We start from the raw sequence: 26,955 nt of genomic DNA on the forward strand, positions 1-26,955 counted from the left end.
ATGCATGTTATTACAGGGAGAAGATGGCATTTTTCACTCGAGGAAGAGGAGGTATCCTTCCATTACCTGCCGATGACGTATGATCATCACAAAGCCTTTGAATTCCTCACAGTAATCTCTCTTACTGCTGAATTTTTTAACCTGATTTAACTGAAGTTGATTGTGTATTGTGAAGGTACAGATATATTTTGTAAATTTTAGAAAACTGCTTGAAGTCACTGCATTATTTGAATGTATACAAATCTACGCTTTGATTATATGTTGAACTTTTGCAGAGAAAATGTAGCGTAGATTGATGTTAAACTAATTTGTACAGTTTATATTTCAGGCGTTTGTTTTTTGTAAAAAAAAAGAAAAAATGGCATCAAGAACAAAATCAATTTAAAATACTTTCACTCAAAAGGAAATGTTACTTTCAACTTATTGTACAGTAATTAGTTTTATAAATGTTAAACTGTAATAGACGAGTTGAAGCACCAGTTAGAAACTGTGACTAAATAACATTCAGTATTGTTTGTAATGTCACTGTTTGGAAGTACCTAAACAGAAGCTCTATATTCTTTTAAAATAGTCTGTTATCTAATATTGAAAAGAAAAGCCCCCTTCTTTTTCTCCAGTATATATTTATAAAACTTTGGAAAATTTATTTCTGGAAATAATGTATTGTAGTTTGAAAACAGTGTACTGTATTTGTGTGCAGGTCAAATGGTCTTTTATTTAAGAGAGAAAAATCTAGTTTTGACACTGAATGACCAGTTTTTAGGACCAGGTAAATGACAGTTAGGAATACAGAATTTCATTTCTGTGAGTACTATTTCTGTAACTAAATATGTTCTTGTTGCTGAGAAAAATTGGAAAGGCTCAACAAAATTTGTTTTTGTAAGAGCCAGTGATTTCCATGCCAGTTTGAACTGCTATTGATGGCATCAAGTACCTCTCCAGTACTTAATTAACCTGATAGACATAATATCCTTAAAAATAAATTAAGATGTGATGATCAGGTATTGTTATTTTTCCAAATTCCAGGCAGTGTCTATAAAATCGAAACATAGTGTGAGTATTTGAAGAGGATTTTGGATGAAGTCACAGGGTTACACACAAATATTATAGCCCTTCATTTAGCATAATGTGAAATGTTACATCCTATACCCTAGCTGTTTTTGTATCTCCTCATCCTGTTCTATAACATGACTACCATCATCACTTTAAAATACTGTAATTTTGCAGCACAAGAACTATTCCCAAGTACATAAATAATATTTTTATCTTTTGCATATATCCATAATCATTTGAGGTGGAGTGAAGTAACTCAAATCAAGTGATTCAGCTGATGTTTCCAAGTAGAAAATTTTTGATAACTCCATGATTGTGTAGCAGCTTTATGATGTACTCCAACCCCACTGTTACTATATAACAGACAGATCAGGTTTGAAGCAAGTTTATTGCTGCACACATGAAATTGTAGTTATCCAACTTTTATTGTATATATAGTTGAGGATTGTTGATGGTAAGAAAAAAAAATGTTCACTTATGACCTCTTAATTTATTACTTATCTTTAAGCACCTACAAGTGTTACATTTGCCAACATTTGCAGGTGACCAACAGTTATGGGTACACCAAATTACAGCATTAATAAATTTTTTGAGTAGTGGTACTAATAGAATCATAGAATGATGCAGCACAGAAGGAGGCCATTCAGCCCATCAAGCCATAACCGGCTCTTTGAAAGAGCTATCCAATTAGGCCTATTCCCCTGCTCCTTCCCCATAGCCCTGCAAATTTTTCTCCTTCAAGTATTTATCCAATTCCTTTTTTGAAAGCTATTATTGAATCTGCATCCATCACCCTTTCAGGCAGTGCATTCCAGGTCATCATAACTCGCTGCATTAAAAAAAAAATCTCCTCATCTCTTTGGTTCTTTTGCCAATTACCTTAAATCTGTGTCCTCTGGTTGCTGACCTTTCTACCACTGGAAACAGTTTCTCCATATTTACTCTGTCAAAACCCTTCATGATTTTGAACACCTATTAAATCTCCCCTTAACGATACGGACAATGATGGATGTTCATCTGGTCCATCCAGCCTGTCCCACACAAGTGTGGTACCTTGTGTATCTCAATATATACATTCCCCACCCCACCCAAAACCATGTGATCTCCTGGGAGAGGCAAAAAGACAGATTTAAAAACCCACACCAATTTCAGGGGAGTGGGGGTGAGAACAATTCCAGCTTTTTCAGTCTCTCCACATAACTGAAATCCCACAACCCCGATACCATTCCAGTAAATCTCCTCTGCACCCTCTCTAAGGCCTTCCTAAAGTGTGGTGCCCAGAATTGGACACAATACTCCAGTTGAGGTCTAACCAGTATTTTGCTTAACTTCCTTGCTTTTGCACTCAATGCCTCTGTTTATAAAGCCAATAGTATTCATGGCTGCTGAAACTAAACTGAATAGATGGCAATTAATTAAGGGTTTGAAATTTATAAGTTGATCAGTACCTGGTGCTCGTTTTATAATTGATTTTTGCTGAAGTGGAAGACCAGCTCATATAAGTATTTGGAACAAGACGTGTGTTATGGCACATTATAACATTTCCATGCTATGGCTGAGAAATAATGGAAGCCTGAGACAGCAGATGAACTGCTTATAATGCATTTGTGTGGTCAGTTGAACAGCTGTAGGAGCTTTACAGAAACTATGCCATACAAACTTTAAAAAATCCCATATTTGATCCCAGATTGATACTGAGTTAGCTAATATCAGCCTTCACAGTGCCAATGACACTACAAATGGCCTCAGAGTTCCAGTGCTAGAGAGAGGAAGAACCATTCACTGTGTTGCTCCAGACTGCTTTCTGTCATATATGGTTGTGGACAGGATCAGTTTTCATTGTAATTCACTCTCCTAGGTTTTATAACCTGCCCATACTTACTGGCCAAGATTATTTATGAAGGAGAACCTCTTTCTGGAGGGACCAGAAGGCATCTATCACATTCTGCACTGAGGCACAGCTTAGAGGAGAATATTGGATTTTTCAAAGAAACATAATAAAAAGATATAACTACCGCCACTGCTTCACCCAACAAAGTAGTTCAATTACATTTTTATCCTTTTTCTTTTCTCTGCCATGATTTTCTCCCCTTGTTCTGTCTCTTCTGAAAATGATGATTTGTGCTGAGGTATGCTTCTAGGGAAACCAACATTTCACCAGAATCCTTCTCATCTGGCTCTTCTTCATGTGTGAGCTTAGAAAATAAGTACTGATGGACTGTTCACCGTGAAGACAATCACAACTGAATCCGATCATGTTTTCACAGGTATACTCATCCAGCAGTGGATCCCTAGATAGCAAACGGACACTTTGGCAAAATTAATGTCCCTTGCTTGAGGGTTGTTGAGGGCAATTGTAGTGCCCCAACACCAACCACAGTTAAGAATGGTTAATGTTTAGTTTTATGTGGGAAAAGGTTAAATGTCAAGTTATTTTAAACTATAAGAATTCACTTCTATTATATCAAGGGCCAGATTTCATACATGCAGGTGGAATTGAACATACTCGTCCACATTATAACAATGCTGAATAACTTGTTGCTTGACTCCCTTTTTGAAATGATGCTCATTGGCCTATCTGTACTAAACATCCCCAAATGTAACACTAAGGCACTGCTTCATTGTTTATAGTTTTCTCATTGATTGACTATTTAAATTATCTTTACAGTAGTACACAGCCTGATATAGCATGGATACTTTGAGTTATTATATTATACAACAAGCTGATTGATGGACAGTTAGTAACTAACCATTAGCTGAAAATGGGAAACCATCAAGTTCAATCCTAATAAACCATTATTGCCTCATTTATAGCATTACATCAAAAACACTAATCCCAAGAAGAATCATGTATTTTGTGCTTCTTATAGCTGTGAGCCACATTTGGAAATCTGCACCATTTGATTTTAAAGTGTGCTTTTGATGCAGACTTGTTTACTGGTACTGAAATGGAATAAACAGTAAGAAAATGGAAACACTTCAGTTTGTGCACAAATGACAATTAAGCACTTTATGGCTGTTGGCACCATATGGGCTAAACAGATTTTCCAATTCACTCAGATTTAACTGCAGCAACATGATGAATGAATTAGAGCATTGGATTTTTTTTTAAATTGTGACACAGTTGAGCATAAATAGCCAAATCTAAATAATACAAATCTTCCTTAAAAAAACATAGTTAAATACAACACTGCAATAAAAGGAATATAGTCAATTCAGAACATTAGAAAAGGTGAGAAAACTACCTTTGTGGTGACTTTTTGTGTACTTTCACCAAGATTTGCTCCAAAGAGAGGTACTTGCTGACATTATGTGGCAGCAATCCCAGAATCATTGCAGGAAGAGTGGTTCCCAGTACCAGTCATTGTGTTTCTGTAGTCTGTCATTAGATTTCTTTTCCAAGTCAGTTTTGTGATCATTATTGAAGTTTAATTCTGTTTTTTTCCTTGAGTAACGGTATGATGAAGTTATTAAGGAGCACACAACCTTTTTAAGAAAGTGTTAAATTGCAACAGTTTGCTCGTTAAACTGGTATTTTGGACCACGTGTTCTGTTTTTCTGCAAAATAGCAACATAGTGTGTTTTCGCCAGAAGGGAAGTTCAATTCTTTCTTCCTCTCAGTAGACTGACAGATTTGGTCTTTAGCAATATTAAGACCAACTTTACAAAAATTGTAGTGCTTCAAATGAAGCAAAGAGTTTAATAAAGTAAAATGCTTTGTAATTTTAAATGTGCAACTGATTTTTCAGTTTAAAAAATAATCTGATAAATATTCTTTATTACAGCAGATCAGTGATAGACTTTGGATCGTACTGATCTTAAATAGTTTCTTGATTTTTTTTCCCCCCCTTTTCTAAATTTGGTACGTTGATCATTAGAGTGCTAGATACCTTTTCCAGGGACTCATTTGAATCTCCTCTTTGTACTGAAAGTTTAACTATTAATCTGTACAATGAGTGCCACTAATTCTTCACCGCCCCGCTAAATGGAACACCTCATGTTGATGTAGTGTTCCAGGCTCTTGGTTGGGGATTGAGAAAGAGAAGAGAGATGGAAAATCATTGGAAGCATATCTCAACCCCACAGAGTGATGTTTTGACTGGTCAGTGTATAATACTTTAATGGATTAATACCAACATTACCCTTCCAGTAATTTACTTGAAAGAATTTAACAGGGACGGAAAAGTTTCTTTTTTGTGAGTTTGACACCATATTTGTGCTTTGAAAAGAATATATTTGGATTGCTTTTTAATATTTGCAACATTGGAACAATTTAAGACTGTATAAATAGCTCAGAGTTATGACACAGTCAAGCAAAGAAATATGATGAGTGTGATTGCAAAGTTTAGTGAGTGTATGAGATATTTCATCATATCAATCAATGGGACACATCTGTTCCATTAAAAGCAGAAACTAGTTAGAGAATGAAATCCAAAGGGGGTGAAAAGAAATCAATAAAATCGCTATTAATTAAATTTCCGTTACAAAATTGTGTCCATTTCTTATATAATTTTTTTTGCTTCATTATAAATTCACTTATTAACCAGTATCTTATGGAAAGGATTAGAAAGCAGCTCAAGAATAGAGTTGATGAGACATATGTCATCTGTCCCAGATGCAAAGCAGAAATGAGAAGGAATTGAACCCCCTTTGTAGGGAGAATCCACAAAATAAATGTTAAGTGTCCTGACCGACGTTCACACCTGTGTAGGATCTTTTCATATTCTTACGTGATGGTAATTCTTCCCATGCTCCTTAGCACAGTGAAACCATGCTGTAGACTGGATTCCGCAGCCCAGTCCCAGTGGCGGGGATAATTTTCCATGTTCTTTGGTGTGGCCGAAACCACCCTATAGGACTTCTAATGAACTATTTGGATTTGCATATTGCTACATAATCATGGATAATCTCATGCTTGCTAATTTTGACCATTTGTGTGAGACAGTTGGATTTCTGCACAGAATGATACATGAGCATGGTTTGGAACACTTGAAAAATGATTTGTGCTAGCGAGTCAAGTGAAAATTTGCCACTTTTTTAATGTTTCAAGTTCTCCTATAATTAAAATGTTAAAGGCTGCTGTTTTAATTTTTTGTCACTTATCTTTCTGACAATAATATGCACATAATATTAGCAATATTCAATCACATTCATGATTTTTGTAGTGTTCATTTGTTGATTTTATTTATTATCCAATATGTGAATTTGCTTGGAGTTTGATTTTATTTATGTATGGAGAGGGGCAGAAGGGGGCTAGAATTTTGTTACTAGAGTTGTGTTTCATTTTGTATTTGCTGACAACTGTTGTTCGTACCACCTAAACGGGCATGAGATTTTGACCTCTAACATCCTCCCCCAAAATGAAACATTTTATAATAAAACCACAAAATCGAGGTGATTGAGGATAAAAGGGGAAAATACCATCCTGCAATTATTTCCATTATTTGGCCAGAATTCAATGGAGGACAGGAAATGCCAGAGACAGGTTGCTCCGTTTCCTTTCCTGGCTGTTAGTCTCAATACTACACAAGTGCAGTTATGTGGAATGACCCCTTGAACTTATTGGCGGCAGTAATAATTGAACAAAGCAAATGAAAAATGTGTGTAGAAGAACAGAACATTTTTTTTCTTCACATTGACTACACAAAAATTGTCCCCTTCCTCAAATTTAACAAAAATAGCTCCATCTCTTTAAAGGAAATCTCATGTACAATAAAAGCTTTGTGTAGGACAATTGTTTTGCTGCTTCTGGGACTTACAAAATAAAGAAAAATGTGCAGAAGTATACATTCTATCTTCATGAAACTTTGTAAAACTAGGACAATATCACCCCCCAGGCATCTGTCTGTATCGCACTATTTTCTGACTGCAGTTAATCATGTTCCTACAAACAGGTGGAATGAGTGTGTCGGAGGAGAACCCTGACTGTGAAATTTCAGTTAATGCTGGTGCTGAGTCAAATTCTCAGCATACAGTGAACAACTATCTTCCTGGCCCTCCCACCATTACCAATCTGAAATGTTCATGTGTGATGCATGAGCATTTGACCCCAGGGCATTTAGGAGCATTTTATTTGGGTGAGGTGGGAATGTAATCACTCACATCCTTGAAATTATTCTACATAATTTGCCCTTATGAAATGGATGAATCTTTGTGAACCTGTCTGATTAACTTTTGTAAAACCTTTTCAAACCAACACTTAAAGAAAAAACACACATTTATATAGCACCTATCACGTCCCTCAGAAATGTCCCAAAGCACTTCACATACTAGTTGTTATTTTTGAAAAGCAGTCACAGTCATTGTATAGGAAAATCTAGAGGCCATTTTGTACACAGCAAGATTCTACATAGAATGTACAGCACAGAAACAGGCCATTTGGCCCAGCTGGTCCATCGGTGTTTATGCTCCACACGAGCCTCCTCCAACCCCTTTTCATCTAACCCCATCAACATAACCTTGCATTCCTTTCTCCCTCGTGTTTATCTAGCTTCCCCTAGCATCTGTAATTCTCCTCAACTACTCCTTGTAGTGAGTTCCACATTCTAACCACTACAATCAGCAGTCAGATCAATGACCTGCTAATCTATTTTGGTGGTGTTGATTGAGAAGAATGTTGGCCAGGACACAGGGAATTTCCTGCTCTTTAAGTAATGCTGTGTAATCTTTAACATTCATCTCAACCATCAGGAAAGGCAGACTACTGGATCAGTGATAAACTGGGCAAAATTAATAATATTTAATGGAATACACAGGAGACTCTGCTAGTTTCTCAGTTGTAACTACTGGTGCTGGAAAGTAATGAGCCTTGGTTCTGTATTCAGCATATTACTGCAATTTCACACAAATTTAATCTGCATCTAATGTTTTACATTCTTGACCTACAACTTCAGCCTGTGCAGGTTCATTGGGGTTTCATTGGAACTTGAAAGCCAATAACTGGAGAAATCCTCCTTTTCATCTTAAGTAGTTATTCAGTGATCAACTTTCATAAAATATTAGTATCCAAATTGCAGGAAATCAATTCACTTACATAACCTAAACTCTCATACTCTTCCTTTTTCTCAATTTTATCAAATCTTCTGCATTAGATCTTAATGAAACCCCTACCTCATACCATTGAACTTGCATTGCTATGACATCAAGAATGCAGTTAATTTCCCCTTAAGTGAATCCAGGGTTTCTTTATGATCATTAAAAAGTGCTGAGACTTGATTCCTACCAATTTTCACTACTTTTTACTTCAGCATGTATGTGACATCACAGGAGTAAAGCCACCGTCAAAATGGTAGGGCATAAATGTATCACCAGCAGATTTCTCACTCTTGTGGACAGATTGTCTTTAATGCACTCTTTCATTTGGTGCCAATGCAAAGGGGCAATATTATTGAAAATATACTAGTGTATAAGGATAGCACAATCCCCCGGCGCAGGTCAGTGAATCTTCCTTTTTGAAGCATTCTCCTTTCACATTTTTCCACTGATGTTAACACTCTTTGTAGAACTGTATGTGATTAATTGTCAAGTTTAAGAAGTAAATGTGCGACCTAGAAGTGTTACCATTTTAATAGTTGTGCACCTTGTTCAAGAAAACTTCCTCAAAAGTGACTTGGGAATCCCACAAATGATGAAATGTATTGCAGCTGCACCTTTCTTTTTATTCCTAGCATTAGAGATTCTATTTTGTGAATAGTAGAACACTTTCCAAAGTTACGGTGATTGTGATGTTAATTCAGAAATAAAGGAGAAGAACTGTCACCTGAACGACTGGATCATGAATAACTGCATTTCCTTACTCAGATGTACCAGAAGACAGTTTCTGGAAAGACGGGCTGTAAATTCAGTTATGATTGTGCCAGGACAAGAGCTTGTATTTTTATTGCCATGTGACTGAGTAATTACGAGCGTCATCACCAAGGGAAGCTCCATAACATTTACACTCACTTTTCCGGTGGTGAAGATCATTACATTAAAATCTTGGACTGAACATTTTTTGGCAGCTGTTTCCCATCAAGAGGAAGAACTTTCCTTCATCTGTTTCTGTGCTTACCTTTTGGGACATTTCCTGCCTAGACTTGTTTCATCTAAAGCTTTTGGTCATGATTTTCAGTATTCATACTGCACAAAGTCAAATGTTCATATACTGCTTGGGTTGTGCAAAGAACAGAACTTTTGAACTATTTTTCCCTCTTTGCAATCCTCCAAAGAATGTGGTGAGCATATTTTGGCTTTTTTTCCTTTTTGTTTTGACACCAATTCATGGTTTGATAGAATGCAGGGTTGTTTATTATAAAAATTAAGAGAATTGTATTTTTCTTTCGCATGGATTAAGATGGAATCCTAATTTTCTGATGTGATTTCATAATATTCCTTTATACAGCTTGGATCTTAATCATGATTTATAATCCGATGAAAATTGCACAGTTCATCAATCATCTCACTTATAAGAGTTTGCACTAAATGGCCTGACAGTTGTGAACATGCCACACAACCAGCAATAAGTGACCAGCATTTTAATCATGACCAAACCTTTAGGTCTGTAAATAAGTGTGGCTTACCTTCCATGTTGAATTTGGATGATGTCTGATGTCTTGAACCTTGTTCTTTATCAATTCATTGATTTAAATAAATACATATTTTAGAAAAAAAAGTGATCTAATTTTTGAAACCTAAGCAAGGTTTAATTGAAATTGGTTTTAGTTATTTACTAATACCCCTATCAGGAAATATACACAGGCACTTTTGAAATCACAACCATAAGTCTGAATGGTATGTTGCCTCTTCAGTCTAGGAATAGCAAGAAAAAGGAGGTAAATGAGTGGTTGGAGAGATGGTGTAGGAGGGAAGGGTTCAGATTCCTGGAATATTGGAACCAATTCTGGGACAGGAGTGGTTTGTATATGAAAGATAGACGTTACCTGAACAGGAATAGGACCAAAGGGAGCAGAGAGACTTAGGAGTTCAGAATCACAACTAAAAGTTGGTGGACAAGTTGATAAAACTGCATAAAAAGCATATGGGATTCTTAATAAATGGAGGCATAAATACAAAAGTTAAGAAGTAATGCTACACCTAAATGAATAATTGATTAGGCTGCAGTTAGAATATTATGTCTTGTTTTGGGTGCCCGACATATCCTGTCCACAAAAAGCAGGACAAATCCAATCCGGCCAATTACCGCACCATCAGTCTACTCTCGATCATCAGCAAAGTGATGGAAGGTGTCGTCGACAGTGCCATCAAGCGGCACTTACTCACCAATAACCTGCTCACCGATGCTCAGTTTGGGTTCTGCCGGAACCACTCAGCTCCAGACCTCATTACAGCCTTGGTCCAAACATGGACAAAAGAGCTAAATTCCTGAGGTGAGGTGAGAGTGACTGCCCTTGCCATCAAGGCAGCATTTGAACAAGTGTGGCACCAAGGAGCCCTAGTAAAATTGAAGTCAATGGGAATGAGGGGGAAAACTCTCCAGTGGCTGGAGTCATACCTAGCACGAAGGAAGATGGTAGTGGTTGTTGGTGGCCAATCAGCTCAGCCCCAGGACATTGCTGCAGGAGTTCCTCGGGGCAGTGTCCTAGGCCTAACTATCTTCAGCTGCTTCATCAATGACCTTCCCTCCATCATAAGGTCAGAAATGGGGATGTTCGCTGATGATTGCACAGTGTTCAGTTCCATTCGCAACCCCTCAGATAATGAAGCAGTCTGAGCCTGCATGCAGCAAGACCTGGACAACATCCAGGCTTGGGCTCGTAAGTGGTAAGTAACATTCGCGCCAGACAAGTGCCAGGCAATGACCATCTCCAACAAGAGAGTAACTACCTCCCCTTGACATTCAACGGCATTACCATCGCCGAATTCCCCACCATCGATATCCTGGGGGTCACCATTGACCAGAAACGTAACTGGACCAGCCATATAAATACTGTGGCTGTAAGAGCAGGCCAGAGGCTGGGTATTCTGCGGCGAGTGACTCACCTCCTGACTCCTCAAAGCCTTTCCACCATCTACAAGGCACAAGTCAGGAGTGTGATGGAATACTCTCCACTTGCCTGGATGAGTGCAGCTCCAACAACACTCAAGAAGCTCGTTTGATTGGCACCCTATCCACTACCCTAAACATTCACTCCCTTCACCACCGGCGCACAGTGGCTGCAGTGTGTACCATCCACAGGATGCACTGCAGCAACTGGCCAAGGCTTCTTCGACAGCACCTCCCAAACCCGCGACCTCTACCACCTAGAAGGACAAGGGCAGCAGGTACATGGGAACAACACCACCTGCACGTTCCCCTCCAAGTCACACACCAGCCCGACTTGAAAATATATCGCCGTTCCTTTATCGTCGCTGGGTCAAAATCCTGGAACTCCCTTCCTAACAGCACTGTGGGAGAACCACACGGACTGCAGCGGTTCAAGAAGGCGGCTCACCACCACCTCCTCAAGGGCAATTAGGGATGGGCAATAAATGCTGGCCTCGCCAGCGACGCCCACATCCCATGAACGAATATATAAAAATAGAAGGATGTCAAGGCCACAAAGAGGGTACAGAAGAGATTTACAAAGATTATATCAGGGATGAGAGGCTTTAGATATCAGGAGAGATGAAAGAAACTTTTTTTCACCAGAACAGAGAAGATTGAGGAGATCTTGTATGAATTAATTATTATCTAAAGAATGAAGGGTAATATTAGGAGAACTATTTTATGCAGAGAGTTGTTAACACATGGACAGTCTTATCATTTTAAGAGGGAAGTGGCTGAATATTTTTTTTAAAATGTAAAGCGATTCGAAGGGGCAGGGGAATGCGACTAAGTCGTTAGCCCCTTTAGACAGGCACTGTGTGCCTTTTATGCTGAAAAAGTCTTAAATTGTATGGAAGTTTGAATGCATTTGTTTTCATTTAACCAGATTTAGTGAAGTCATGATATACTTCTTTGATCTGAAAATAATGTTTTTAAAAAAAAATTTGGTGTTTCACAAAGAACCACGTAAAAGTTGGTGGGGGACCCACATTTTTACCAACATAAGCTCAGGTATTAAACAGATGTCTCCCATGAGACAGATCATTCCGCAGATTGACGTTTAGAGCCTTCCCGCCATTGTATACCGAGGGGCTGGAATCAGGGAACCCCCCCGCAGAATGTAAAATTCAAATTGCTGTAATGTACCTGTAATAAATCTGTAATCGATAATCTGTATTGAGTATAATGTAATGAGACACCCCAGAGTGTCATGAACTGTAATTATGTACAATGTGTTCATTGAACTGTACTTGATTTAACCTGCAAATTGTATAATCTGTATTGTGTAAGTTTGGAATGTGATATGACAACTGTTTTGCTACAAATTTTATGAATAAAGTATAGTTTTTGAAAATAAAAGACGGTCGGGGGTTTCAGCATTACAGATACTCGCTGTGGCGATGTTAGTCTCCGGGGCGCAGGTGGCGCTGTGGACGTTTCCTGAGGGTGGGTGTGGCCGGCCGGCTGGCCGGCGGATGCGGATGTTACGTGCGCAGCGAGCGGTTGACAAGGCGGGGAGAGAGAGAGAGAGCGATGGCGAGCGTGGTGGATGAATACGGAGCTCGAATGAAAGAGCAGGTCAGTGTCGCCGGGACCGGGGTGCAGCTCGGAGAGCGGGAACGGAGACAGGGGCCTGACGCCCGGCAGCCGCAGAGTCCCGACTCCTCAGACTCCCTGATCCCTCGTGTCGGAATCTGCAGCTCTCTTTCTGTTTCGTTTTCTCCTTTCCCCCCCATCTCTCTCCTGAAGGCCTTCTTTCCTTGCCCGGGGGCGGGGGAACCAAGTCCCAAGTCCAAGTCCCAAGTGGCTGCTTTAGTGACAGCGGGCTAATCAGTCGTGAGGGGCGTCACAGTTGAGGCTGCTATCTTTTTCTCACCCTCTGCCCACTTCAGGCACTGTTTTTACCAGATTATGGACTAGAAAGTCTCATTGCGCAGGTCACGGTAAGCCAGAGATTGTAAAAAAAAAACTAGGCAGATTGGTGGTAAACGCAGAAAAATATGAATTGGAACATTTTTGGAAGTGCATCCTAAAGGTCGAGGTTCTTAAGAGTGGAGGAAGAGCGAGATCTAGGGGTGCAGATACATGGATCATTAAGTTAAAAGCAAAATACTGCCGATGTTGGAGATCTGAAATAAACTCAGAAAATGCTGGAGAAGCTCAGCAATTCAGGCAGCATTCTGTGGAGAAAGAAACAAGAGTTAACGTTTCAGGCCGAAGACCTTTCGTCAGAACTGGAAGATGTTCGAGTTAATCATAGATCTTTAAGGTGAGGACTGCAGGTAGAAAAGTACATTTAAAAAAAACAAATGGGATTGTAAATAAGGGCAGCGAATATAAAAGCAAGAAAGTGATTTTGAATTTGCACAAGACACTGATTAGGAATATTGTATGTAGTTCTGGGCACTATTATAGAAGCCATGGAGAAGGTACAGCAAATATTCACTGGAATAATGACATATATTCCAATCATTAGTGTTTCACCACATGCCCTTCTTTATCCACATTTGTGATCGATAGTCAGTGCAGAGCTGCCCCTGTATTAAGCCTGTCCTACACTGCCAAGCAACTACATTAGTCCCCATCGCTCAGTTTTAATGTAAACCTACTAAATTGCCACCAAGCACCCATTGCTGCTTTTCATCTGTCCATTTGGACTGTGTCTGCCAGGATCTCAGACACTGTCTCTTGTCCATTATACACTTACACTGCCCTGTACATCTCAGTCATGGTGAGCAGTGTATCATTGTATTATTACTGCACTGTAAATGGAAAGTTGTCATCAGCAATACTGCGGGTTAAAAACCCAACACCGCACTTCAAATTAGACTCCATTTTAAACTGTCATTTCTCACTTTTAACCCTTTCTAGCCAAAGAAAGCAACTTAAAAAAAATAATTGAGATAGTTGGATTTGAGTCAGTAAAATTGCGGCACATGCAGCTGGAACCTGGGGTCCTGGGTACAGATACAAATACCAGCCATCCATGAATCATGCTGACTATCAGTGTTTTGGCCTCTCTGTGCTTTGCCTGCATTTGTGATTGAAAATCACAAATGCAGGCAAACCACGAGCTATCACATTCAAACTTCCTATCTATCTAACCATTTCTATCTGTTTAGCTATGTATCTATCTATATCTAGCCATCTATCTGTCTACCTAGCCATCTATCTGTCCACCGAACCACCTTTCTGTCTAGCCGTCTGTCGAGCCACCTGTCGGTCTGTTGAGCCCTCTCATTTGGCCTTCTATCTATCTGCCTAGCCATTTGATCTGTCTGTCTATTCTATCCGTCCAACCACTTCAAAAATTTCTACAAGATGCCCTTTCACGTACTGTAATTGTTTCTCCTTTATACACACAATTGATTTAAATTGCCATGTCTGTGTCCAGACTGCAATTGCCACAACTTATTTTTCATTTGTCGTACACAAAAAATGTTTTCCCACAAATGGTTTATAGAGGCTGATGTGCTTTATTACACATTGATATTCAGTGTCGAATGGCCTCCTACCGCGCTGTAAGTGTTCTATGATTCTGTAATTTATATAGCACCTTGTGACATCCCAAAGCACTTGACAGCCAATGAGGTACTTTTGAATTGTAGTCACTATTGTAATGTAGGGAAGCGTTGCAGCCAATTTACGCACAGCACAATCCCACAAACAGCAATGACATAAATGACCAGATAATCTGTTTCAGTGATGTTGGTTGGGGGATAAATGTAGGCTCCTGTACTCTTCTTCTAATCGTGCCATGGTTCTTGGATAAGCATTGCAAAACGATTGTATAAAAAAATATGGTGAAGGAACAGAGAAATGAGATTAGAGTAGATAGTTTATATTGAAGAGCCGGCACAGGTACGAAGGACTCCTTCTCTGCCATCATTACTGATTTTATGAATTTATAAAAGTTTGCAATGCAGGACAAAGGGACTAGTGCTACATTCTTAGCTCGGTCGTGGCTGAGTCCTCAGCCTCAGCAATGGCTGTGCACCTGCTGTACTTAAACACTGAGCCATTACATATTGGAAATTAATTACTGAGCCTGATCATGTATTGGAAATTAATTTTATTCAATTAAAAGTCAAAAATTCCTGGGAGGTTTTTCTAAAACCTGAGATTCCAGGAAATACCTTTTTTTTTTAAAAGCCCCATGTACAAAGCAAAAATGGAGGTATTCGAAGTCGGTTGTCTGTGTTTTATTTTGACCTCACTTTAGGGAGTACCTGTTCTCGTTTGTAAGCTGGGATATGTAGTTTGCTTTCAGTGTTTGCTAGTAAGAATTCTGCAGAGTAAAGTTTGAGTAAATTCACTGTGAAAACTTTGGTTGTTGATTGACTGATACACTAGAATTTACATGCACAGTATCAGTTGCACCTTTGTGATTTTTTTTTACAGCTCATCAGTTTAGGATGAGAAGGAGCTAACTGGACAAGGAATCTAAGTGTCACAGATGAGTTTACTCAGTTAGGTAGTCAGGCTACGTGGACCAGATCGTGTGTTGATGTTTTGTTTCCTATTTGGACCTGATTTCCAAGTCAAGGGCTGATCTAAAATGCAACCATGTCCAGCCTCAAAATGCAGTCTTTTGATTGGCCTTACAAGCTGATTTTTTCAGCCAACGAAAACCCTTTTTTAATTGCTCCCGCTTTCAAATGGATGTTGGGCAGAGAAGAAAGGATAAGATAAAGTTAAATCGCCAAAACAGCGTAGAGAGCGAAAAGAATAAAAATTTTGAAAATTGCTGACTGTAATTGTAATTTTGCATAGATTAGTTCATTTTCCATTACACTGCTGACAGAACATCAGAGGAAAAAGTGTTTTAGAATGAAGTGGACATAGTGTGCTGGTGGTGATAGTGGCTGTCCAGCTGTACCCCAGAGCCCAGTACCCATTTATTGAATTGATTAATTTGTAGCTGGTCTGCTTGCCTTGAAGGCTGACTGTATTTATTCAGGGTATATCTATCTCTTTATTTAATTAATTAATTTACAGCTGGCTTGCTGCATAGGAAACACCGTTGTAAGTTTTCAAGGCAGATATCTTTAATGAACAAACTCATGGCTGGCTGTATCCCCATGAAGCCCAATTGAATGTATTGCGGTGGATTGATTTATTTAATTACTATCTGGTGCTCCCCTAATGCCTGACTAAATGTAATAGGGGCTGTATCTATTTACTTATTTAATTCCCAGTTGCTGGACTCCCCCTGAAACATAATTCAAGATATTTAGTCGATTTGTTTATTTAATTACTGTCTGAGATCTGATTCCAGGTACTTAGGCCATGCTTATTGTTATAACTCATTCAAGGATGGCTACTGACATTGTTAAGTATAATGTACATCATTACATATATCTTTTAAAACCACAAACTGTTTAATAACCAACTGTATGAACTGATGAAGAGCAAGACTGAAGGAAAAAGCACACGTGGCTTTGGTGGAAGTATTGGTTCATGATAGCCTGTGTAAACCAATTCAACAGCCACTCAGCAACCAGTCAACACCAGCAGATCCTACAATCCGATGCAATACCTGGAAAAAAAAGCTAGCTCTTTATTAACCTTTAACTAAAAGTCTTTGGAGGCAGGAAGGGTTTGCTAATAATCTTTTTTATCTTTCAAATTTCTTTTTTTTTTCCAAACACCTGTTGCTGTGTTTTCAATTCCAAGACATGAGAATTGGGGCACGGTTGAAATTCTGTATGGAAATACATCGCCGTTAATGTTAATGTGTTAGTGGACTGTAGCATCAGAAATAGTATTATTGCAGAAAACTTATCTTTGCTGATGGAACAAAGCTCCATCAAAACCAAAAGGAAAACTTCCATTACATTTGTTTTTTTAATGGAACTTTAGAATAGACAGCTATGGATGAGTCATAGAGTTTTTTAGACTTAATGTTGGGAGAGGCAAACATCATAGAGTTTAGGGATTACTATTAGTTACGTGGGAAGGCAGCCTAGCATTGTTTTGGTGTTACTATCAGAAACAACTCGGGTTGTTTGTTTGTCTAGTCCATTATATCTGACATTTTAATCTATGCACACTTGCAGACTATGTCAAGACATTTAGAAACATTTCTATCATGGCCAGGAGTCCCAAGCAAACAAGTCAGTAGACAACCCACGCATTTAACTCCTTAATTGGCAGTAATTAAATGAATGCTCTGATTGCCTGAGGTCACAGCAATGATTCCTGGGCACACATTAGCTAGATTTTGCCAATCCAAGAAACATTAATTTACAGAGCCAGGCCATTCTGGAAAGAAGTTAGGCAACATTTCTTCACGCAAAGAGTGGTAGAAGTGTGGAACACTCTCCCACAAAAAGCAGTTGATGCGAGCTCAATTAATAATTTTAAGTCTGAGATCGATAGATTTTTGCCAGCCAAGGATATTAAGGGATATGGAGCCAAAGTGGGTGGATGGAGTTAGAATACAATTCAGCCATGATCTTATTGAATGGCGGAACAGGCTCGAGGGGCTGAATGGCCTACTCCTGTTCCTACTCTGATTTCTATCCTTCAGCCAAACCCCTCTCCATGCTGCCACTTTAATATCAGGGGTCCTAATCTTCGCAACAAGTTTGTTATGTGGCACTTTATCACGTACATATATACCACATTCGCAGCTTTCGATAACTTTCTCACCGATTTAGTAACCCATAATTTTATAAATAGCGAATAGTCAATCAGCAAAAAGTATTGAGACATTTCTGATTCATTATATTTCTTTTAGGGAAAAAGTAAGATTTATAACTTATGTAATATTTTTAAAAATTAGTTTAAATACATTACAATTTTCATATATTACAACAGTAACCTCACTTCAAAAGTAATTCATTGGCTGTGAAGCACTTTGGGACGTCCTAAAGTTGTGAAAGGCGCCGTGTTCTTTTCCTCTTACTTTCCTAGGGTTAAAATGATCATTGTTGGGAAAATAACTACTGAATGGATCCATAAAACCTGCCTGTTGCAAACTTACTGAAATTTATGATGTGTGATCAAGAGATACTGAAGCAGATTTTCAACTTGTTGCCCTGGTCAAAAAAACGGTTTTGTGGATCGACCGTCTGTTGTAGAAACCAACAATTTTCGTTTCTATTGTAGAAATGATCGGCCGATTTCTATAACAGATCTAGAATGCCTGTTTTAAGCCCGGGCGCAAGTTGGAAATTTACCCCACTCTGCATGTATTGTAGGTGTGTCTCAGTTTCTTTTCTGTTGCACCTTTGTCTAGGAGAAAGAAATCAAATCTCTCATTGCTGAAATCGAGAGTTTGAAAAATCCTGTGATGCTAGATTTCTCCTTGGGACTGGGTGAGATGTTAGAGGAAAACACCAAACTCAAGTACCGGTTAAACGTTCTCAAGCGCGTGAGTAGTGTTTTAATATGAAACCTTTGTAACTTGTTTGAAAAACAGGCTAATTGGGGTTAGAGAAAATATATGGGGAGGGAGAAAGAAAAATTAAAAGCTGTTGCATTATGGGGTACATGTGGAAGAATTTTTCTTGGTGGGATGATACAATCAAATGAACAGCTATCATGTTACTGAGCTGAATATAAGCAGTTGAACTTTGAGTTAGCCTCTTGTCCATGATTCTATTGTGCAATATAGTATTACTCATTGATTGTGATCTCTGCTGCTCTTTGAATATCTTTTTTGTGCATCTGTTGCAGCTGTCAAAACTTACTGCATCCCCAGGGCTCAAACAGCAGTGAATTCTCCATCGCTGGTGACAGTGTCACTTCTTATGTGTTTCGCCAGGGTGTCCTCCATTGAGTCTGACTGTCCTCAAATCAAGTTTGAACATGAAACATTGAGCTAAGTTAGGGTGCTGTGCTTTTATGCACTTCCATTGAATTTAATAAGAAACCAAACCTCTGGTAGCAAAATGGGTTGGATTTTGCTCTGCTTGCAGGTAACTAGCCACAAAACTAGGATTTTACCAAGATTGAGTGAGGATGAAAAAATATGGCTCTTGGTTGGCCTTTTGTTATTCAGACTTGAATATAATCAATAGTTTCTGGAGGCACTTTATTTTCATGAAGTTTTCAGCTGAATTTTAAATAATACCCATTTTGCAGTTTCATCACTTTGCTGTTCGTTTGTGTGTAAACAGCCCTGACAGAGGTACAAAAAAATCAGGTTGCTCGCTGCACTTTTAAGTTCTGGTACGTGGAGTTCAGGTAGTGCAGTATCCAGCTCAGGGGCCTCTGGCGTGAGGCGCCAACTATGTCAAACCCTGTTCTTCTTTCAAACTATTCCACACACAATACCACAGATAAGATCTATAAATGGAATTAGATTTTTTTTTGCTCGACTAATTTTAGCCTGTGTACTTTCCATTCCCAGTATTAAAGTAGGGAAGGGAATTATTTCTGCCCTCATTGATTATAGAGCAATTTGCTCAATTGTAAAAGAGCCTTTATGACTTAGACTTTCTAATGATTAGGATGTGCACTTTCAAATGTTGATTGTGGGACAGGCTATAAGCTTAAAAAGTTACAAGAGTTTCTACATTTAAATAAAACCTATCCTTTAACAAGAGGTAAAATAATCGTAGTAATTGACCTCGTGTAACTAATTCTCTCACCAGTTAATTAACCTAACAGTCAAGGTCGACAGGAAACCATGTGAGAGGTGGGTGTAGCGGACATCCGTAGGTTATTTAATCATTGTTCTAAATGCATTGTTAAAGCTCACTTAAGGACAGTCAGTCCAAATTAAGGACACCCACACTGAAAGAACAGTTTTTCCTCTCACCAACACTCCATCTACAAAACAATTAAGTAAATTTGTAGCACATAAATATACCAAAAATTGTGCATTAAAAAGCAATTCATCTGCTTAATCCATGGGTTCTCAAACTATATAGGGCTGAAACCCACACAAAAAAAATTGTAGCTTCTCTCAGCCCGCTTGCCATGGATACCGGCATCGGTAGACAGTAGTCACTTGGGAGATTGCAGACGTCACGTCCAAAGTTATTTTATTACTGACTCAAGAAAGAATATACATGAATGTTACCTGTATCGTTTTCAGTCTATTAATATTCTATTTGTTCTAAGGTTTTACATTTAAAACTGGATACATTTTGAATTGAGTCCTTCATATGCTTGATTGGGGTGGGTGGACCAGTTTTTCTACACAAAGACAGGAAATCTTTCGGGGCAAAGATAACTGCACAACCTGTCATGTTCTATGTCTAGAAGTAGTGAATTCTCCTCCACTACATTATTCAATGTAAGATCTTTGGTTCTAGATCAGAATTTATTAGATATCTTAAAAAAAAATGCTACCTGGTTTTCTGGAGTGCTCCTGGCCCCTAATGGATCTATTGCAGCTATGATTAATCATTTCCTGTCTGTCTTCCATCCCCTCTACCCCTCCACCAAATCTAAAGATTATACATTTAAAAATAAAATGAATTTATCTGTGATCCTCAAAGTAAAAAATCAGTGTGTCTTTGACCATCTATGTAGAGTTTGGGCACTCCTCTGCAAGTTCTCAGACATCGAACTAAAGAACCTCCTAATGTTGTAATGCTGCAAAATTGATTTCTGATTAATTCCCTTTAGTGGCATAAAAGTAAAACATTTTCTGCAGGTTCTGACTCGAAAGAGCAATTTGTGTTTCATTTATTTCAGAGTTTACAAGAAGAGGAGAGCAAACCAGGAACCAGCATGATAAACATCAACCAACTCCTGCAGAACATTTTCAGTGTTGCCATCAAGGTTGCCTATCCACATCTTGAAAACCCACCATTAGCAGTCACACCAGGGCAACATTCAAAATTTGGAGATTACCAGTGCAACAGTGCCATGGCAATATCTCAGGTATGGGAAAGTTGTCAACCATAGAACAAGATTACTTGGAGAGGATTGATATGGAGTCAGTAATCACCTCGGACTGGTGTGGTCTGTATTTATGCATTTCGCAATCACTAAAGCTTGTTAGCAGCTGGAGCATTAATTTGTAGAGAGTAAAATGGTATTGCAGTGATTCGGAGCAAATATATGAGCTGTGCCATTGTACTAAAAAAATATTTTGAGGGGCAGGTTTATTTTTGAGAGATGCTTTTGAAAAATAAAAAATTGTGCTGTGAAAGACCCAGAGAAAATACACACTTTTTGTGGAATAAAACAGGACAGATAAAACAACACAACACAGCAGCCGAGCGGGTCTTATTCGAATATGTCCACTAAAATGTACATCTGAGGGCACTGCCTTGAAACATTGAACAACCCATAAATAATTTAAAACCATATGCTGGTACTAAATTTACTATACAGTGCAATATCTAACGTTATGTTCTCAAGTACTGTACGTTTACAACTCGTTCTGCCTAGCTATACCACCTTTGCAACTAGATAACGAGAGAATCCGAGAGAGAGATTAGAGAGGTTAGAGACAAAAGCTATGGAAGATCGAGTTGCACTATCAGTGACCTGTTGAGGAAAACCCACATGACAGGTAAAATTGTAACTTCATTACTTTATCAGAATCCAAAGTGGGGGGAAAGTCTTACACCTTCAAACCTTTGTTTTTGTCCAGTGGAGCACTGAAATAGTTGTTTTTGTTCACTGTAAAGTCTGATTACCGCTTATTTATAATTACTGAAGAGCTGACTAACTCATTTTTCCAGTTATTCTTATTTCCCTAAAGACTATATCTAGAAATTCAACCTACATACATGCCAATCTAGGAAACTTAACAAAAACTGACCAGCTTAAAAAAAATGATAACTCAAAAATGGTAATAAATTTAAGCCCACAATATGTGAAAACCAAGAATTGCACTACAAGTTCTTGTAACTTAAGTTGTAGGTATTCCAAATATGTCTTGACTTATATTGGAAGAAATAAATCAATATTATCTGCGAATAAATGTTGAATGCATAAGTTTTTTTTCTAGGCATGGTTCTGTCGCAGAAAATTTGTATTTTTGATACTTTCCTTGGTGCCTATCCGATATTTTGAAGCCTATAATAAAAATTGGATTTTTTTTTCATCTAAAAAGGGGCATTTCCTCAATTTTATTGCTAACTATTCACATAGTTCACAATCTTTTCTCCTGTTCATTTCTTGCCAAATTGTATCACAGTAGGAGAAAGGGAACTTAGCAAAAAACCAACAGGTAAAACAACTAAGTACAATGGCTCTACTCTCCATACAGTAGCAGAGGAAGACTTACGTTAACTAAAATAACCATCCTACAGTGCCAGCACATGAAAACCAAGCCCATGCATCCCCCCACAACCGAAACACAGAGCAAGGGTGTATCCTCTAAATATTTGAGCAAGCAGCACCATTTTGAACAATACAATTATATTTATACAAATGGTTCGGCCTAGTTTTACTGCCTGTACAGCTAGAAAGGGAGGAGAGAAAGACTCGGTTTTGTGAGGGAATGAAGATCGGAAGCAAATTCATGCTTTATAGCTCAAGCAGACATCCATAACCATTTTTCTAAAACAAGAATGTACAATATTCCTTGTTCACTGATTGTTTTTCAGCTGTTGAAAGCCAAAGGAGAGAAGATTAATCCCAGAGAGATTGCCCAGAAAATTATCAATAACATTCCAAAAAATAATATAATTGAAAAGGTTGAAATTGCTGGACCAGGTAAGTGTGATTAATTGATTGAGTTTATGTTTCCTTTAGCTTATTTCTTAATCTCTGCTTTGTGAGGTTTTTATTTGCCCAATATTTCCCCTTTACTAATTGGATTGCTTCAGGTGAAAAGACCCTTCAACCTAATTAATGTCATCATTCCAGAATACCAACCCTACTGTCTTTCCATTTAGCTTTTTGACAGCTAATTGAAGAGTCAAACGGGATGTCAATTTAAAGTCTCAACTGAAGGACAGCATCTCCAACAGTGCAGCACTTGGTACTACGTTGGAGTGTCAGCCTGGAATATGTCCTCAAATTCTGGCGTGGGGTTCGAGCCACACTCGTCTGTTGCAGAGGCAAGAGTGCCAGCAACTGAGCTAATCTGGCTTCATGTTTCCTCGGGTCACACATCATCTCCAGCTGACAGAACATTCTGGATAGAGCCTCCCAGGCCTTTGCCAAAACAAAGTAGGTGGCTACTTACAGTTCAGGATTTTACCCAACACTTTTGTCTTGTGTTCATGGAAATATATGATATCTTTAAGCAGATACAGTCTCCTATTGTCCAAAGACTGTGCGCTTCTATGTGCCATGTATATGTTAGCATGGCCAGATTTAACAATGAGCCCCTAATTGTGGACAGTTCACTGTGCATTGCAAGGGATTCCCATCAAATTCCTCTGTCTTTACCGAAAGGCAAAATATGCCAGACCAATGCGTACTAAAACTGTTAGCCAGATTCAGTTACAGGTTAATACACAGAAGCCAAATGATACAGTGAAATATTGAATTAGCAGAATAATTAAAAAGTGAAATTCGAATCAGTCCATAAGGGAATCCATATCTCCCTTTCTAGAAAGTAGTTCTAGAAGTGATAACAGCATTATTAGTGGCTGAAACAGCCCTTTGTAGACCACCTTGATGCAATGATACATATAGTTGATGCAAATTTTCTGTTCACACCTACAATTGGGATCTTTTGCCAGAACTAAAGACTAGGAAAATTCCCCAGTACTTAGTTAATCCAGAACTTCTCATATCAGAGCTGTCAATCATTGATGATCTAAAGACACAGTAGGAATTAATGAATGAGCTACAAATACGTGGGTATTCACATGTCATCTGGGTTCTGAGTGGCTGTTAATGCCTTGACCTTGTATAATTTAATTTACACGCAGAGCATGTATCCTGACTAATTTTCCCGATCAATCAACCCAGCCTGGTCTTGTAGACAATTCTTCTGTTTTTTGAAATTTGGTATGGGAAGACAGCTTTAATTTTAACTCCATCTGTTTCAAAATTATGAAATAAAGATAGAAATCGTTCTCTTATTCTATCAATGAACCCATCAGTTTTTACTTGCTCACTGTGGAGGGAGTGCCAGACCTCCACTCATTGGTTCTTCATGACACCACAGCTGAGATCAGAAACTCGCCATGGACAGAGCTGAAGTATGAACTGGTAACCTGACCATGATTCTGTGTGTGCAGTTGTTCTCAAACTTTCCTGCATGAGGAACCTCTTCAAATGTTAGCGCACTCCCGGGAGGCCCTATTGTAAAACGATGTCAGGAGAGGAAAATAGAGCTGTTGTTGCAAAAAACATTCTTTATTAGTATACAACAATATTGTAACATACATACAAAAAGTACAGAATAAATACAGAAATCTGATAACAGAAAGGCAGCCTTGGAATCCCCTCAGCAACCTGATCAAACTTCATGGACTCCAGTTTGAAAACCTATGTGCATCCAAAAAACACGGAGCGTACTTGAGAAATCCTGGACCAAGATGCCTTCGGAAGTATTTTCCATCCTTTCTGAGGTTTTTTTACAGGATGTTAAATTAGAATATGTTCTTATATTTATTTTAATTTCTCATATAGGTTTTGTCAATGTTTATCTCAAAAGAGAATTTGTCTCCAAGCTGCTGACAGATCTCCTTGTAAATGGAGTTCAACCTCCCCTGGTAGGATCAAAGAAGAAGGTATGCAATTTACCAATGGGAAAGAGCAGAATATTTAATTTTTATAAAATAGTTGATTTCAGCCTTGGCTTAGTGGTAGCACACTCGCCTCTGAGTCAGAAGGTCATGGGTTTCAGCTCCACTCCAGAACCTTAAACATATAATCTAGTCTGGCACTTGAAAAGGTAAAATTTGCAGGACTGTGGGGAAAGAGCGGGGGAGTGGAACTAATCAAATAGCTCTTTCAAAGAGCCAGCACAGGCACGATGAGCTGAATGGTCTCATTCTGAGTTGTTATGATTCTATGATTCTCCTGATGTCGTGGCCAACATTTATCCCTCAACCATTACCTAAAAACAAGTGATTTGGTCATTTATTTAATTGCCGTTTGTGTGACCTTGCTGTGTGCAAATTGGCTGCTACATTTCCTACATTATAACAGTGACAAGTTATTTCTTTCATTTGTGCTTTAAAACGTTTGGAAAAAGCCAATATTTCTTTGAAAAGGAAGAAAAACTTGCATTTACACACCGTTCGCAACCTCAGGACCTCACAAAGCACTTTATAGCCAATGTAGTACTTTTTAAATGTAGTCATCGTTATAATGTAAGAAACGCAGCAACCAATTTGCACACAGCAAGATCCCACAAACAATAATGAGATAATGGCAATAATCCCCAATCGTGCCACAGAACAAGAATTTGTGATATCACATCAAAGAGAATTCTTTGTGAAATAGCTGTTCCCAGGCTATCTCTGACAGCAGTTTCAAAGCACAAAACACAGAATAGGTACTGGTCATATGTTATTGCAGAAAACAGGACGATATGCTCTATGATGTTGCGGTTAGAACTTGTTTTTCTATATAGAATCATCATCTCTTTCCCATGCATGTACCTTGCACTCGATCAGTTTAGAAATGGTACCTCTTCTAAACAATGTCCTCATAGAGGTGCTTACCTGAGGTGCTAACAGTTACCCCACTTGCAATAACCTACTTACTAGATTTAACACACTGCTGAAATAAGATGATGAGAAATTTTTTAAAAGATCAATTATCCTTTGTCTTCTCTGTTATCTTTGGTGTGAGTTAGTATTGGCATGAAGCCTGGAATGGGAGAGTGCTTCTGAGGTTTTGTTCATCTGAAGTCTCTTGCTTGAATAGAACTGTTGTCCTGTATCAAATCACTGCTTTCAACCCCTTGGCTATCAAAACTAACACTTCAGTGACTCCTTTGATGTTGAGGTTCTCAGACAAACTTATCAATGCTTTTTACATTTGTACTGTTAATAAAAGATAAACAGATCTCATCCATGGTGTGGTGCATATTCTGGAGGATATGATCACTTCCCATGTCTCTGACTGTTATAAAAAAATTCCGTAATGGAACAGAAATCGGCCTTTCACATCCAAAGAGCAATGCTGCTAATTAAGGGTACACTTATATTACAAGTGTAGCACTGGTTCAAACAGTTTTGCTTTGCACCAACACTAAATGTAGCATGAATCTGGGGTCAGGGTCTGATCTAACACCTGGGCAAAGTGGAATAGGGGGACTTTCACTCCGTTTCGCTCCAGAGTCGAGTCAAACGTTAACTCTGTTTTACATTTCACAAGTTTAGCATTGATGCAAAATTGTGGTGTAAATGCACCCTAAATTTAACAAACAAATCAATTTGATCTTTCAAGTGATTAAACTAATTCCCACTTTGCTGAGTGCACCACAATACTGTATGCACCATATATCCTATATACTGTCACACTGTGATAGTGAGTTTTGGTGTAGTAACTGTTGAAAATAAACTGGCATCCTGTGAAGCTCGACATTATGAAATTCTTATCATGAGGCCCTAAGCCAAGCAGCACGACTTTTAACAAGAATGCCCACATCATCAAATGAGCCAGCAACTGGTAACATCATTCTGTATCTATATAATCCAAGTCTTATATACAGAGTGCACTATCTGTACTTCAATGAGGTGAGCAATCACATTATTTCAGTTATATCTAATTGTCATGTTTACCATTCATTCAGTCCTCCCAGCTCCCAATTTTTGTCTCCAAGTTAGGTAGCATTATGACACCTTTCTCCACAGGGACACCTGCCTGATCTTAGTTTTTTGGCCCTGGCCCAAATTCCCACCCTCCTAGCTGCCGGCCTGCAGTCCTGTCCATATCCCTTCTGCTACCTGATGCTTGCTTGCAGCCTGACCATATCTCTCCCCTGACCTAAAAGCCAGCCTGCAGCCCTGGCTGGATCCCTTATTGATCCCTCCTACCACACACAAGAG

General features: G+C 38.6%; 2 protein-coding genes across 4 annotated transcripts in view; both read left to right on the forward strand.

Annotated features, from left to right (window-relative positions):
• wwc1 (WW and C2 domain containing 1) overlaps window positions 1-9,703 on the forward strand; it is a 121,817-nt gene extending 112,114 nt beyond the window's left edge. The window contains exon 23 of the mRNA XM_067996101.1: window positions 17-9,703. Coding sequence (XP_067852202.1) covers window positions 17-83 — 67 coding nt within the window. The 3' untranslated portion in view covers window positions 84-9,703. The remainder of the gene's footprint in view (window positions 1-16) is intronic.
• A 2,853-nt stretch (window positions 9,704-12,556) lies between these two features.
• Window positions 12,557-26,955, forward strand: part of rars1 (arginyl-tRNA synthetase 1) — a 38,546-nt gene continuing 24,147 nt past the window's right edge. The window contains exons 1-6 of one of the 3 annotated variants that reach the window (XM_067996106.1): window positions 12,863-13,346; window positions 18,321-18,455; window positions 18,761-18,909; window positions 20,732-20,920; window positions 22,600-22,708; window positions 24,584-24,684. In XM_067996106.1, coding sequence (XP_067852207.1) covers window positions 20,768-20,920; window positions 22,600-22,708; window positions 24,584-24,684 — 363 coding nt within the window. In that variant the 5' untranslated portion in view covers window positions 12,863-13,346; window positions 18,321-18,455; window positions 18,761-18,909; window positions 20,732-20,767. Of the gene's footprint in view, window positions 12,656-12,857; window positions 13,347-18,320; window positions 18,456-18,760; window positions 18,910-20,731; window positions 20,921-22,599; window positions 22,709-24,583; window positions 24,685-26,955 lie in introns of those variants that run through there. The other 2 variants (XM_067996104.1, XM_067996105.1) reach the window with 2 other exon arrangements.

The sequence above is a fragment of the Heptranchias perlo genome, chromosome 14 (assembly GCF_035084215.1).
Source record: "Heptranchias perlo isolate sHepPer1 chromosome 14, sHepPer1.hap1, whole genome shotgun sequence".
Taxonomy (NCBI): domain Eukaryota; kingdom Metazoa; phylum Chordata; class Chondrichthyes; order Hexanchiformes; family Hexanchidae; genus Heptranchias; species Heptranchias perlo.